Here is a 16,129-nt window from a genome sequence, read left to right as displayed (position 1 = left end):
CTAATTTGAATAATTAATAGTACAAATATGTCTATATTAATAAATTTTCTCTTGGTGCAAGGAGATTATTCATTGCTCTGTAAGTTTTAAAGTATTTGAGATTTTGATCATTATTAAAAGTGTGATCATTAGTCGATAAGTTTGCTTCCTTTTATCCCTACATAAGAAATATTTCTAATACCAGCACTACAGACGAGTATGAATCACAGACAGGTCTCTATGATAATTCCTATGTAGGCCGTAACGAATCGCAGAGGGCGTAAGAAACACACTAACTTTTCCGCAGGTCGGTATTTCAGCATCTGAGATACGAAGTCTCATTAACGTCATGTCTGTTCTGTCTTTAATCAATGGTTAAACATTCTTGCAGGGAATATATTTATCTACCTTTGAATCATACTCAATCGATATACTTACTAAAGTGCCATCTATCAGTAAGATATTCAACATCTCGTTGAATATTTGTACTCAATAGCTAAAGTATCTTTTATAGTTTCAATTTAGTACCATGGTTAATTTTGAGTGGGCAACAAAGTAAACATAATTGTTTTTAAATAAATTTCATCTTTTATTACGAAATATGATGTAAAACGTGATAATAAATTATTAAATATTAAATATGGTACATACATAAATATGTTGTTTTCATAAATACTTAACATAAATATAAATATTTCGGTTTTATAAATAGTTAATATAAATAATAAATACGTCACTTATAAATAGATCTATGGTATAAATACCTAATCAATAATACTGAACAATATATAACTTATTATAATTATTGTCTTTCATTGATACCTATTCACTAATACGATCAATTATTAGGAAGATAATTTTCCTAGATAACTGATTATCACAAATTGCACCCGAGAATTCTTCGAGAAGGCACTTCAAAGAGGTTCATTTTAATAAATAACTATTGTTCTAAATAAATAATGAATAGATAATAAATACTAATTCTAATGCTCGATGATCGTAATAAATAATGTTCATGAATAAATAAATTAAGTAACATGATGCCATTTCAACTGCGTTTCGTAATTGTCAGGTTATCTCGAACGATTTTATCACAGCTGACTTTAGCTGTTGTCGTTTATTAGTCATGCATATTGTGACACGACTTTGCTTCCCTCGACGATCGGAATTCTATGTCGTAAATTCTCGATCAATTTCGCTCTTAATCAAATATCTTAAGGGAAAATCACGATAAGTCATGTTTTTGGTCCTTCACTAGAGAGCAATTTTCAAATTTAAAACACGCTATCAATTAATTCCATTCGAACAAAATTCTCCTTCCATTTCGTTTTGGGATTAAAACTTCTCCATAAACAATTCAAAAATATCGATTGTTATAACATTAATCAGGTCTCTGATTTTTTACAAAATATAAGAATTTACTTTTAAAAGAATTATGGTTTCGAACTTAGCAATTTGTTTCCTTTTTCGACTTGTTCTTACCGAGATACTTTCTTTTAGCTAATTAATAATTAATATGAAAATTATGACAACAGACCATGACTTATCACATTGTTCTCATGTGATCTTCAATTGCTGTTACAGAACGAAGCAACTACATTTTACAGTAATCTGAGTAAACCATGAAACAGCAATCGAAATCAACCAAAATTAAGCCCACTTTTCAAACGTTTTCAACACGAGACCTTCCTTTCTCCATCGCAATAAATAATTTTTTAATTAATCCTCCTCATTACCGCAAATCCTTCAATTACGTTCGTCATATCATTTTCGTCTAACCTGTTATCGACTGTCGCAAATAAAACGTTCAACATTTTTACTATCGAATTCGAACGTTATTATCAGACGTTTCTTCCGGCGCTACTTAATAATTGAAAACGTGCCTCCAAGCGTGAAGATAATCTCTGTATTTGAGAAGCACGCCCCAGTCACGAATAAGTCTTCTAGTATCGTCCTCAGGGTTTCGTTCTACCTTGTTCATGATGCTCCTTTCTACACGCGATGGAATCCGAAGAGACGGCAGTGCCACGATGTTGCTTTCTACTTCGCACAGCATCATCATCAGGTAAGACTGCGTCGTCTTTAGAGCTTTGTATTTTTTCAAACTCATCTCGTCCTCTAACAATTCCTCGAACGCTACAGCAAATTTTTGAAGATCCGTGTGCAACTTTGGAAAGTGATTGACGATCTGTAAGAGGAATTAAAATCGTTAAATCGTCATATCTCTGTCGATGACTCATAAACGTAAGAAATATAAGAGAACCTATAGTTACAGCTACGTTGAAATTGATTCTTGAAAGATAGTATGCGTTAATAGAATTTCTGTTGGTAATTCTCAAATCTTGTAAAATTACTTTAAATTAAACAAATATAGATCGCTATAAAGGATATCTATTTTTTTATCGCTTCAGGTTCTAATACGAATTAACTAAATTTTAACGCAATGTATTCTTCTATGTAACACACCTGCTACATTAATCTACTTTGTTCAAACAACATATACATGCGTATACAATTTAATTTCCCCTATACTATGTTACACGATATTACAACATTTCTAACGATATTATATTTAAATGATACCATTACCTAATCTGTTATCGAATTCATAAAATTGCAATATACATAAAATTACAATATAATAACGTAATTTCGAACTCTTTTACAACTCTGCGATGATGGCTTTATCACCGAGTCAGTAACAAAAAGATAGCATTTTAAAAATTCAGTCACTCAAACAATCCATCAATGGATTAGGTATCAATAGATCGATCACGATTGTGTCACCTGTTTCACACTTCAATTAGTCTAAGAAATCTTTTCCAACGGAAGATAGAAAAAAGTGAAGCACGCGACGTGTAAAAAGAAACGATATCGTCTGTCGTTGAAACGTGCCGGTGTGAAGAAAAAAGAGCGGCGGTATACATCAGGGAGTACCCTGAACGTTATCACGGATGCGTTATCAACGTGCACGCATCGTTCTGGAGGACAAGCGCGATTACGCAGCCGCGCGACCCGGCTAACATGAGCAATCGTGTACACCGAATACGCCAAGTTGCATTGCGCGCGCAAACCTCGAACAGTCGCGCACGCTTCTGTTTCCCTGCTACTTTATAATAATTACCGTCTCATTAAAATTTGTTATTTAACGTTACGTTAATTAATTGCAACATCGGGATGCTTGGTCAATTGGCCTGGCCGGTGAAAATACGCGCGACCAGCAGCTCTCACCTGTCCTCTCGCGAGTCCGCCGCGCCGCACCTTCTTTCTCCCCGTTTATCCGCGCGCCCCGAAGCTTTCCACGCTCGATGAATATTTATGCAAGGGGGAGCTAAATTAACCGCGTAAAAGAGAATCTTAATTAACCAGCGATACGAACGATAATTAGGTACACCTTTCGGAATGTTGGACACGATGATTCTTCTACTGGCGCGAAATCGTCGTTCTTCGGAGACGAGTTATCTCTTTCGCGTGTTACCGGAGGAATATCGAAGAAACTTTTTAAATATCGTGCTTGTCGTTTGATTTTCGTACGCTCTATACATTCTGCTGCTTTCGAGCGAAGCGTGGCTGATCTCACTTAAGAAATTTACGAACGAAAGCAGTTTACGTAGAGGATAAAAATCTCAGTCGAAGATCTTTGCTTTGATAAGACGACAAACCGTGATCGAACTATTTTGAAGAAACTCTTCGCGCGTTATACTTGCTGGTTACATGGTTCTCTTCTAGTTTTGAAAATTATTGATCCTATTTGAAAAAAATACAGGAATAAGGAATAATTGATAACGTACTGGAGAAGATGAAGAAGCGAGCGATTGTCAGTCAAATATTCTCGTTTTCATATAAACAAATAGACTGTACGATTCTATTATTTCGACGAAACTTTTCGAACATTATACCGATTCTAATTCAACGATCCCAAAACAAGAAGATTTATTTGAAAGATAAAACTGTCAAAGATCTTCGATTTGATAGAAAGAACTGAACTACTATGATATCGAACCTCGAACGTTATACGATCGATTTGACAGGAAAAAGGAAAATACGAAGAACAAAAGCAAAAAATGTCAACAATTAAACTCACCGTTTGAGAATTAGTGTTAGCCAGATTCTTAATCATATGCGTGTCCTTCTCGCCCGGAACCCAGTTCGGGATGTACTGATACTCTTCAACACCGATTCGAACATTCTCATACAGATACTCGTAGTCTCGGCTCAAATAATCATTGATAGTCAATTCGTGTTGTAGCCTGAGATTTTGTATACTGTTGCTGGTTTCTTGTTCGATGTTCGTGTCGAAGTAATCGTCGATTTCTAGTTCTTCGCCGCACGGTAAATGCCACATCGGTAAGTTCGATCTGGTGTGTCTTCTTGGCGCCGCAGACCCAGCAGCGAGTATCGAGATCAACAGGTAACCACGTGAGACGAACATTTTCGCGATTATAAATAATAAATTAAATAAGTTAAATATGTTCCGAAGATTTTGATTGCGTGGTATGCAGAACTATCGTTCGTTCGCTATAGCTTTTATCAATCGAAGCGTACGATTTCGCTAAAGCGATGTTAGCGATTGGCGTGAGATCGTGAACTGAGATTGTCAAACTCTCGTGCTTCCAGCTTATATACGACATTGTGTAAACAATCGGACGCACATACGCACGCTCGCTCGATGACGGGGTGGCGGCTTATGTTTTGTCCAAGTTTTTCGCCGCTCTGCTGAAACTCTTCTTCGAAGCGATTTTTTTTCGAAAATACGACCTACGCCCTGGCTGATTCACGTAACTCTCGTCGCGAAACTATCTGTAGTCTCGAACTAATCGTTACGGTAACGTTCGATAGTAATGGTGTGAATTGCAATAAACTCTCTGATACTTATAATTCCGTAATAAGATACGGCGCGACGCGACGTAGCAGCTGATTAGATGTGTCATATCACCAAATGTTAAAATCGACGTAATCGCTTCCTCGTCATCGCATTCCGACCTACAAATTACGTTTTTTACGACCCTCCTCTATGACGAGTTACCTCGCCTCATGAATAAAATTATTCTTTTATCGTTGTCTTGGTTTTCTTTCAGATCAAAATCAGAAGTATGGAAAAATGATTTATTTTAATCGAATGTACGAGCCACTACGTCGAATCCCCGAAACAAGAAGCGGGGACAATTGATGAGATTGTACACCATAAGCATCGATCGAATGCTTTGGTATTTTAAAATTCCAAAAATTTCAAAAAGTCCAGTTTTAATTACTTTGAAAAACTCGTACGTACATAGAGAGCCTAATGTCAGTGTAAATAATCTGGCCGCTAACGACACCTACGTGCTCAGGAGTTACGATAAGTTGTTGTAAAAGGAAACTAAGTTAAATTAAACCACAAGTATCGAAATCTATCGTCCGCTTATGAGAGTTAATAACCGTGAGAATAGAATCTCTTTTATTATTCTACAGTTTGTCTTAAAAGTTAATGTGTCACATAAATCGAGGGCTTCCTAATCTCGACTAATCTTTCGTCAAATTTATCTGCATGACGTGTTCATATTGCGGATTTGTGGATTTCTACGTCTGTAGACATTTCAATTTTCTACGAAAAATCAACGACACCTGTCATCGATCGTGCAGAAGTATTTGCGAGTACATCGGAAGGAAGAAGGTAGATGCAGTTCCGTCAGCGATCTTCCGGAAATCTCAGTGCACGTTACGCAGCCGTAAATGCCGGTGTTTGTATTGTGATTCAAATGAGGACACTAGTGACAAACACCGGGTGCTGATGTTAGATCATAAATCTTACCATGAATTAACCTATTTTTATTGATAAGACTGATATTACGTACATATACGTATATGAATAATTTATTTATTAACATTCTTGCGTCGATACGTTTCTTGAATAGAATTTTCGTATTAGAGTCGGTGTAACCCTATTTTTGATCGATTAATAAAATTTTCATTATATTACTGTTCATTATAATTATTCTCTTGTGCTGGTACATTTAATAATCAAACTCTTAATATCAGTATCACACCAATATCATGACGTTCGTTTCATTATTAATCTTATTCGTAAATCATTGATAAATCTGCTATGCTATTTATATCGTTATATAAATTCCCTTGGGACAGTGTTTCTCGTTTCTCTTGATATCATCTGAAGCGCAATTTATATGTAAAATTTAATTCCATTATTATATCTAATTTTCTTGCACTGTCAGCAACTTTGTTATTAATCTCGTTATCGGTGTTATTGGCAAATCATTGGCAAAATATTTTCTGTTCTTCACATTATTATTATCTGTGCCTGTAAAAACGATTCTCTCATTGATACGTCTTAAATAAAATCTTAATACAACTGTCGAATAGTCGATTCATGTTTTTCTCAAAATACATACGATACGAACGATCTGCTAAATTTTACGAAGAAGCTTCCTAATTTCAATCGAACAAAGACGCAAAGAAACAGGATCTCTCGTGTGAATGAAAATTAAATATAAATTCGAAGCATCGGCTGCAGTGATTTTTTCAAGCGGAGCTTGCACCATATATTACCAAGATTCGCGGCAGAATAATACGTATGTACGAAAGCAGACGGTGCAGAAAATTGACGTCAAAGCGGTCAATAATTTCGCAACGGAACCCGAACGGCTAGTCTGAGATGATATGCATAAAAACTAGTGAATGAAGTCTCTACTTAACGTACGCATACTATACGTCGACGCTAATCCTACGTAATTCATCAAACATATGCCATATATGGCGATACTATTATTAGCAGGTCGGTCGGATTTGTCTGACTAAAATTGGATCTTCTCACATCAGATTAGACTAACGCCATACGGTATTCCGGGTATGATTGCGTACATCAGCATCCAGGGCAAACAAACAATACTGCGTACGGTAGGAACATTTGCGTACGAACATTTCAAGTTGTCGTACATTATCAGAGATTTCGAACAAGTTATATAAATTAGGAGAGATTACATATTTCTAAGCTCGTTTTTTTACGATTCAAATTAATACGATAATTACTGTACAGCTAGCGATACGAATGACTTTGTACTTTCAGCTTATCAAGCACTTATTGAATCAAATCTAATCCCGGAATGTAGATTGTTTGTTTTGTATGTCATCAATGATTAATAAGATTGTAAGTTAATTTGAAAATTCTTTTGATCTGTGCGATGATTTTCCTTTTTTATAATAATTTTATCATTGTTATAGGTAGGAATTATGAATTCTGTTATTTCTTTTTTTTTTGACATTTTATTGTGCTTGTACGTCTCATCCCATGCAATATGACCAATTTTTATTAAAAAATAATTGATTTATTAAAAAAAAGCGATAACATAAACGTTTGATATATGATTAGGCTGAATATGTTTATTTAATTTCATATAGAAAATATCGATACTTTGATACCGACAATTGTTACATTGGAAAAATTGTTCTAAAAATAAACCATTACATGGGAACGTTTATGTGTGTATGGAAATAGTAATGAATATCGGTAACAACTTTTCCATCCTTCGTGCACTCCTGATACTGAACCTGTTATTCAGGGTACTTTTCTAGTCGATAAAGGACTCTGAAGGGCTTAAAGAAAAATGATAACAAAAGATTTCATTGGAAAACCTGACAGGTACCAAATATAAGAATCTACTATAATATTTTACATCGCCAAAAATTAAATAGGTAAATTAATAATATAAAAAATAATATTAAAAATAATTTATTACACTAATTTAATTAATTCTCATGAATCATTTGTACTATTACTAATAATATAATATTAATTACGATAATTATAAATACGAGATTGTAACTTGCTCCAAATGAAATTAATTAATCAAATATTTATTATAGAAAATTGAAAATAGGAAAAATTGTAATGTGTGTAGCTATGTTATATAAATTTTTTGTATTTTATTAAACATTCTTTGTAACAACAGTTACATAGTAAATCACAGGGAATTACAAAATATCGAGGAATTATTTAACAGCTTATATTTAATCGATACATTATTCAACCGTTTCATAAATCGAATAATAGAAACGAAAATACATTTGAAATCTATGAATGAAGGATTAATTAACTTTTCCATAGCAACTTATTATACAAAGTTAAATTTTATCTCTTTAAACGTCGTGCTGATCAAGGAAATTTGTTCTCATTAAGAAATTTATTGCTTTATTGTTTCCCCATGAAATTTTTATTTTATTTCCTTTTAATTACATACTTCTGTATGGGTAACCTGCCCAGCTTCACCAATTCGTTATTATCTCGCAACACACCAATACTAAGCTGCCTGGACAGTATCGATAACGATCGTCAGCTGATTAAAGGCGAATGCGCGAACGGTTCATAAAACCCTGATACAATTTATTAAAGTCTGGTGTTGCATATAAATAGGAAATTTGCAATTAAGCTGAAATGTTGTTTAAGGATACCATTGGACGGAGTCGGGAGAATAAAAGTCGAATGACTGTTCAATACAAAAACATCGGATTTATTCGAGACGATTACATAAGTATAGAAATGACAATAAATAATATATGCGATGGTAACGTGATATAATAAATAAATTGTAACGTTATGTACGCCTACGTGTACGTCAGAATAAATACACCTACTACGTATACTTGATAAAATGCAAGTGAAATCCTTAATGTTTAAATGTGCGTGTATAAAATGTTCAAGTATCACGTCGTATGAGAAATTTTAATATTAAGTACAAAAATATCTAACGTTAAAATACATATATAATACCTAAGTACCGGTTCGATACAAAACATTGATTGTCTATAATGTAAATATATTTTCGTTTTAACGCAGATAAACCCATTGTTCTCGCGCCATTCGCTATACGAATAATTCTTATAAATCCAAATTATAACATTGGTCCCTCGTTATTCGTGTCATCTTTAAGGAAACAATGAATTATTTCGTCTGGCCCAAAACAGAATGGAAATTAAGGGAACGAAAATTGCATCGTTAAAAGTATTCCGCTCTATAAGTATCGCTAAATTCTTCCATTCGAAAGCAAATAAGAAGCAAAGTATCGGGTAAGATAAAGTTTGTCATGTTCGCGACAAGACGAGATTCTACGGACTGGAAAGAAAAAAATAAAATAAAAATAAAAAGAAGTAATGGTATTACATCTAAATACGTATTGTACGCGTAAACGCACGTTACTTAAAAATATAGTATAATGCGCCTATGTATAAAACGTAGGAACTCTGTACGTCCGCGTACGCTCAAGATATCACAGCTAAACGACATTAAGCTTTCGTCTGCTTACGTTAAAGCTACAATAAATAAGTTTTACACGAACTGTTCTGTTCGATATTAAATCGATTACTGTCACGACCTGTTAATTTCACACACGCGTTTCGAAATCTCGATACTATCGAGTCACGTCTCGATGTTAAACACGTGCTGTAGAACTTCGTTTATCTGGACTCATTGAAGGACAAATAATTCAATGGCAATGATATACACGCGCATCTTTAACGTTAGAAACAAATTAAAAATAGAGAAATCGGTAAGTAATATAAAATTGTCGGATCACACGTTGACTTTCGTATTGTTCGTTCGCAGAACATGGAAAATTACTTATTACGTTTTTCTCTCTTGCAATTTTCATGCGTAAAGTAATACGATATATAAACGAATATTGTGTAAAAATTATTTGTTAATTTCGTATCATTATAGGTAATGACAATCAGATCCACAATGAACGTGTTAATACAGTGTACTAATTAAAATTTCGTCCGAATAAATAACAAAGTTTAGATATAGCTTGGTAAATTCGAATAAAAAATAAAAGTCAAATAAACGGAGTTCTACTATATTCGTAATCAGCCACGATTGGTCAAATATCAAATTATTATGTTAGAATATGCGCGCATTGCGTGCAATGCGAAGAGTTACAACAAATTCTGCAAATAATTTTCATAGCGAACAAGCTAACTATTGAAACGATAATTTGGATTTTTCTAATTTATAATCAACTCTCGTCGCATTTTCCACGCATCTATTACATTTTGATCATGCTAATTTTCTACTATTTTGTCTTTCCGTACACGCAATATGGTCAGTAATTTCAGGCGCGTTCATTCGCAGCGACGATCCTTTTTTAATTCGATCATCTCTTAGAAATCGAACTTTTTCTTTCATCAATGTTATTCGCTATTCTAGTTATTTAAGTATGTTATTTATCATAATACTGTTCTGAAGTACACTTCGTAATACTGGTCTCTAGTATACAACTTGATTTTCAATAACAATTTCATAGTACTGTCAAATGCACCAGTTATCGAAAACAAAATGGCGATTTTCTTTTTTTTTTGTAATATGATTGTTATTCTCGTCTAATTCTATCGCGAAACTCTTAACGCTACACCATCGGAACAAACTGGCAAGATCGTAAAATAGTAAGCATCTATTGAATGATCGTAACGATAAAATAAATAAGATATAGAATATATGAATGAAAATTCGAAGAAGGTGAAAATACTGGGCGTCCCGTAACTGAGGGTACTATTCGCAAGTATCAAAGTAATTTTATATGGGAAGATAAGCCGAGAACGTAGAATACAATTGTTTCGTACGAGTTCATACGGTTTCGAGTTCTTTTTATTCTTTCATAAAGTAGCATTTACTTCATATTTTATTTAATGAAAATTTAGTACGGAAAGTAAAACTGTATACTCAAGAAACTGAAGATTATGTTCGACAATTTCCAAAGTAATAAAATTATCCATTGTTTTTTATCCTACCCGATAAAATAAATGCAAACACAGACAAATATTAGAGATCAATATTCTGAAAATCAAAATCTCGTATGGAAAATTGTTCCCGTATGCACGTATCTTATATCTACTTATATCTTTACGTAGAATCGTCTCGTTGTCAATCGTACCACCAATTACGATACACCCCATACATCTTCGTGGAAGATTGACAGGGAAATCAATTTTTACGCGATCATAAATACTAAGTGCTTAAAACACTAATCTTATCAGGTCCGATCAAATGACCGATTTCAAAATTTAATTAAATATTATACACTCATCGTTATTTCTTTTATTCATCTAACCTTACGTAAATTCTTGTATTAACAAAAATTGAGAATTTGATTAATCGGATAATATAGGAATTTGCATAAAGTTAGACGAACAAAAGAAATAACAATGAACGTACAATTTTAAATTAAATTTTAAAACCGGTCATTTGATCGGACCTGGTGAGGTTAGCGTCAAATAAAAAAAATATTAAAAAAGAGAACTAAAGGAACTAAGGAATATTTACGCGTTTTCTATACACAATTATCTTAAATGCCATTTAAATTAATACTTGTGTGAAAATATAAAAAAAAAAACAAAGAAAAAATGTAACGCGATGAATATGTGTTCCAGTCACAATAATAGAGAGAGTTCTTTGCCACAAGGTGAAGGAAGTTACCTGTTAAACGTCCCTTTAAAATAATCGATAGAGTAGATCTCGTAAAAACGAAGAGAAACCTTGTGAGATGAATTTCATCACATTCCCGCGAGCTTCTTTTGTTTGTTTCTCATCAGTTTGTTCCTCGGAATACCCTTTTTTGGTCCCTGAGGCAAGGAACTATTTTGGCCAGCGCCCTTTGGATGCTTCCTAACTGGCCTTTTTTGCTTCTTAATTTTCGATATCCCTTTACCCTTTGGCCTAGATCCTTTTTTTATGTTCTTAGCTCCTGGATTCTGCCTATTAGGATCACAAGTGCCTGGACCACGTTCGGTCGCGTTACGGAAGGCTGCCGTCCAGGCGTCTAGAAACGTCTGATATAATCTGATCACGCCCCAATCTTGTATTAACATCGATGTTGAGTCGCCTTCCTCCGCCCAATACGAACTTTCCGTCACAATCTTCGCCGTATGCGCTTCGGGAACTTGCAACCCTAAGTTTAAGATCGCAGTTTCCACTTCGCACGATACCTGGAATGAAAAATTGACGTGTTTATAGATGTGATATATATTAAAGATAATGAAACGAAGGACCGCAGTATACAACAAATTTAGCCATAATAATATCGAATCGTTTGGAAAGTTCGTAGCAAAAATTAAGGAGAGTGCATTGTGTTATTAAAATTTTTTAATTTCGTTCGATGGCTTCATGACATCGTTTTTGAGAAACATTCCGTTATTTTGCCTAATAAGTTTCTTCGAGTGCTTAGAATATGAAATTTCTAGTAATCGAAACAGTTTTAGAAACGTAAAGACAAAATACCCATACGTTACATCAGGTAAATAGAATCGAACATTTTTATTAAGATACAATATATTTTATCTGTTTTTTTTTTTTTATCGATACCGGTCCGACGTTATCTTGTTGAAAAAATGAGGCCTTTGTAATTAATCGATACCGGATGTTTCTTTTTAATTTAATATCTAACCGTAAGTTGAAATTTCCATTTTGTAATTATATCTTGTTCACTTCCATTAAATATAAACACGTTACGAACTTATCGAACGATCCATTCGGTCTGTAGTAAGAATTTTATAGCAAGAAGCAAGATGAATGCTTTATTTTAAACATCAATCTTCGAAATATCTTATTTTTAAACATTACATCTGCAGAATTTAAATTTTAAATTTTAAGAATTTAAATATTATCTACAGAAACAAATGAATCATTCATCGTATTTTATAGTATTTACATCGTAGTATGATATAAATTTTCCGTACCCTGAGGATCTCATTGTACATTTGATTAATGATCTCGTTTCTGGTGTCCATCATTTTGGATCCATCGTTAATATTAGATTTCAGGTGGAAAGCTCTGAGATGATCGAACGTGATGGCGAACCTTTGTAGCGAATCGTAAAGGTGTGGAAGCGCACGCTCAGCTTTCTTTCCCTTTTCGAGACACAAAACCGTCTTGCTATACCACTCGTATTCCTTCTCCGGCAGCCATGGCATGTTGTACTGCTCCTTCAGCTCTTTGTACACCTGCGAATGAAAGTTGAGATATTGTTTTGTCTAAATATTTTTCATGTACATATTCGACGCTACAATTTGTGCGCTCGATTTCTTTGAAACTACACAAGTGCACACCGTGTCATTCTTCGTGGAACTAAGAGAGTGCAGAATTCTTCCCAAGCAGTTTGCTGAACTTTTATATCGTACCGTACGAATAATTTTTCCAGTTTACCGTGTTGCGAAAACAATTTTTGTTTAGTTTCGAACTTTTTATAAGTACGTCATATTTTTTCGTCCTTAGATAACCAATACAACGTATAGAAATAGAAATGAATGTAATAATTAAATATATTACAAGTACCATCAAGATGTAGAAAAGAAACTCTGTGCTTGTTATTTCATGCTCTCTCTTCTCGTCTAAACGGAAGTCATCTTTATTTGGAGAAATTGGTATACCTTTAATCATGGAATTAGTCTTTACTGACTCTGACTCTAAGTTCTTAAAGTATTTTAAATATCACGTGCTCAAGATATGAATATAAAGATTTTCTATAGTTCAAGTACTTTCTCCGGTCGATATAAGTTCAACGCTATTTGTGTGTTAATTCCAAATAGAACGATTTGACAAATAGACTATAACGCTATTAATCGCGACAGAAGGCTCGCTTCGGGCGATATTGTTCCTTGAAAAATGCAATTACGCTCGTGCGTGGCACATCGTAACAAATGTAAATTACAAGCAGAACAGAAAGTAGGACTTTAGCACTAGCACAACTCGTGCGCACGTGCGAGTCTCTCTGAAAGAGCCGCCCACTCTCCTTTACCCCGACGCGACGCGGTTCAGCGATTAATTACGAATCGCGGTCAGGTCGAACGTCATGCTTTACCTTCGAGTACACCTTATGCACATCCTTCCGACGTGTTTTGTAATGATCATGGGCAACTCGAAGCTGCGTCCGCACCCTCTTCAACGTTCTATGAACGCTGTGCCTTTGTGGCATTTTTTTGAATTGCATCGCCACTGGATTACCGCAAGGTTGTAACCATCGGTCCATATTATTCGCGTTGGATACGGCGGTGCGGGGGTCGTAAATGGGTGCACCTGAAACCGTATTCAGGCCCGAACTCAGGAAGAATGCAAGGGTCGTCAAGGTAATCGTCTGTGACACCGGATCTGTAACAGAAGCAAAATTGCGAATGTCAGGAAATTATATCATATTGCATAGTGATTTCGTTGACATTGTTCTATATCAAATTCTGTAACGATATCTTGATAATTCCTATTGTTCTACCTTTCTATATTATACATTAACCGCGATGCTTTGAAAGTTATGCATGTACTCTTGTACCTATGTTTTTTTTTTCATTTTTATTTTATACAGTTACTAGCGTTGCTGTTTACTATTTTTCCAGCCTCAAACATTTTCTATAGCAGCTATCAGTTGTTAGAAAAATTTCTATATGAAGTAAGTTATGTATATACTCTTGTACCTTCTTTTTTTTCATTTTTAATGTACACATCGATCATTGCTGTCTACTATTTTACCAGCCCCAAACATTTTCTATAGCAGCTAACAGTTGTTAGAAAAATTTATATATGAAGAAAGATATGTATGTACTCTTGTACCTATGTTTTTTTTTTTCATTTTTATTGTATACATCTATCATTACTGTCTACTACTTTACCAGCCCCAAACATTTTCTATAGCAGCTAACAGTTGTTAGAAAAATTTATATATGAAGAAAGATATGTATGTACTCTTGTACCTATGTTTTTTTTTCTTTTTTATTGTATACAGTCACTATCGTTGCTGTTTACTATTTTACCAGCCCCAAACATTTTCTATAGCAGCTATCAGTTGTTAGAAAAATTCTAATCAATCGAAAGCGTTTACTTTCGTAAGCAAAGAGAACTTTATTTATAAAGGTTTAATCAAACGTTTCAACACTATGGAACACATGGAACATATTAATCGTTGTAACACGAGTTAACTGTATCTTAATTGAACGCATAGTTTCCTTCATGTCGAGATAACCAGAATATACCGTAACAATTTACAGTTTAAAGTTTAATTGTACTTAGGTCTAATTGTGCTGATTATTTTGCCGTTGTGTTTACTTGATGTGAAGAAACAAACGAAGAATGAGAAAATGAGTTGAGGATGCAATGAAATAATTGATATGTAAACTGGATGACTTAATTTCAATCAGAATTCAAGTAACGCGTCGCTGTCATTCACCAGCAACAGCACGATGCATTAATAAAATCGCGTATTGTTTCGATTTTGAAATACGTCACGTCGGTACGTGTAATGAAGATGACATTGCATCAATGTCGTGCGTACACGTTTCGCCGTTTATTTCGTCTTTAAATAAAAATGACTCGAAACTCGAGTCTATGACAGATCACTTTTGCAATCGGAAACTTATTAGGGAAATAATAATTTCCATAAAACGAATTTATTCTCCCCAATCGATAATAATCCAACCGAGTTTTCATTTAGACTGTACATCCAGCTTAAATGATACGAGTTTTCACCGATTCTTTACGATCGTTTATACCGTGAAGAAACGAAACATAAAAATTTAATTTCTCGATTTTCCGAAAGAAATTTCCCAAGAACTTAGTTCCTGACACGATGGATACTCTTCGGAAAAAAAATAAAGGAAGCAAGTAATTCCAGATTTCGGCGGTGCTGAATTTCAAGACCTCGTAAGATTCCGAATTCCAGTTTCTCGGATTTAAAGATCGAAGCCGGAGCTCTGGTGAAAATGATTACGCGGATTTTCTTCCAGCCGATCGTAAGTATGAAAAAGGACGTCGATGTTTGAAGAAGTCTGTCACCGCGAGGCTGTGGAATCAACAAAGAGAGTAGAGATCGCGATTGAAGAAAGGTCGTATGCCGTTTCACGCCCGAGGGTGTGATAGAGAGATTGCAAAGAGAGAAAGAGAGGAAAAGGGAGAATCGAGGCTCTTCCGACTTTCACAGTCGGCGTACCTACATGGATACGTAGGTACCTACCATTGCACCTACGCGCCAATTTAACAGCGACCAATCGTCGCCCCCGCAGTAGGAAATGGGTTGCAAATCGGAGAATCAGGATTTATTGCGCAATTAAACGTCCCAGCTTACGACTTCCTTCGCGATTCCATACCTTGCGAACTCACCCCGAAGGCGTGCGGATCTTTCGAACT

The 16,129-nt window shown here is 34.6% G+C and overlaps 2 protein-coding genes and 1 long non-coding RNA gene across 4 annotated transcripts in view; 1 reads left to right on the top strand and 2 right to left on the bottom strand.

The window, feature by feature from the left end:
• LOC125385821 overlaps positions 1-16,129 on the top strand; it is an 84,303-nt gene that overhangs the window by 35,947 nt on the left and 32,227 nt on the right. The window lies entirely within an intron of this gene.
• On the bottom strand, positions 730-4,555 carry LOC105666007. The gene is made up of 2 exons (XM_012311172.3): positions 4,064-4,555; positions 730-2,167 (listed from the first exon to the last, which is right to left on the bottom strand). The coding sequence occupies exons 1-2, from the start codon at positions 4,409-4,411 to the stop codon at positions 1,844-1,846; spliced, it is 672 nt and encodes a 223-aa protein (XP_012166562.1). The 5' UTR covers positions 4,412-4,555; the 3' UTR covers positions 730-1,843.
• LOC100650713 overlaps positions 8,459-16,129 on the bottom strand; it is a 34,593-nt gene continuing 26,922 nt past the window's right edge. For both annotated transcript variants that reach the window (XM_048409330.1, XM_012311180.3), the window contains exons 2-4: positions 13,821-14,107; positions 12,700-12,963; positions 8,459-11,949 (exon numbers count right to left, since the gene is read on the bottom strand). In XM_048409330.1, coding sequence (XP_048265287.1) covers positions 11,518-11,949; positions 12,700-12,963; positions 13,821-14,107 — 983 coding nt within the window. In that variant the 3' untranslated portion in view covers positions 8,459-11,517. The remainder of the gene's footprint in view (positions 11,950-12,699; positions 12,964-13,820; positions 14,108-16,129) is intronic.

The sequence above is a fragment of the Bombus terrestris genome, chromosome 1 (genome assembly GCF_910591885.1).
Source record: "Bombus terrestris chromosome 1, iyBomTerr1.2, whole genome shotgun sequence".
Classification (NCBI taxonomy): Eukaryota; Metazoa; Arthropoda; class Insecta; order Hymenoptera; family Apidae; genus Bombus; species Bombus terrestris.
Note: the sequence above shows the minus strand (reverse complement) of the source record. Positions and strands in the feature narration are given on the sequence as shown.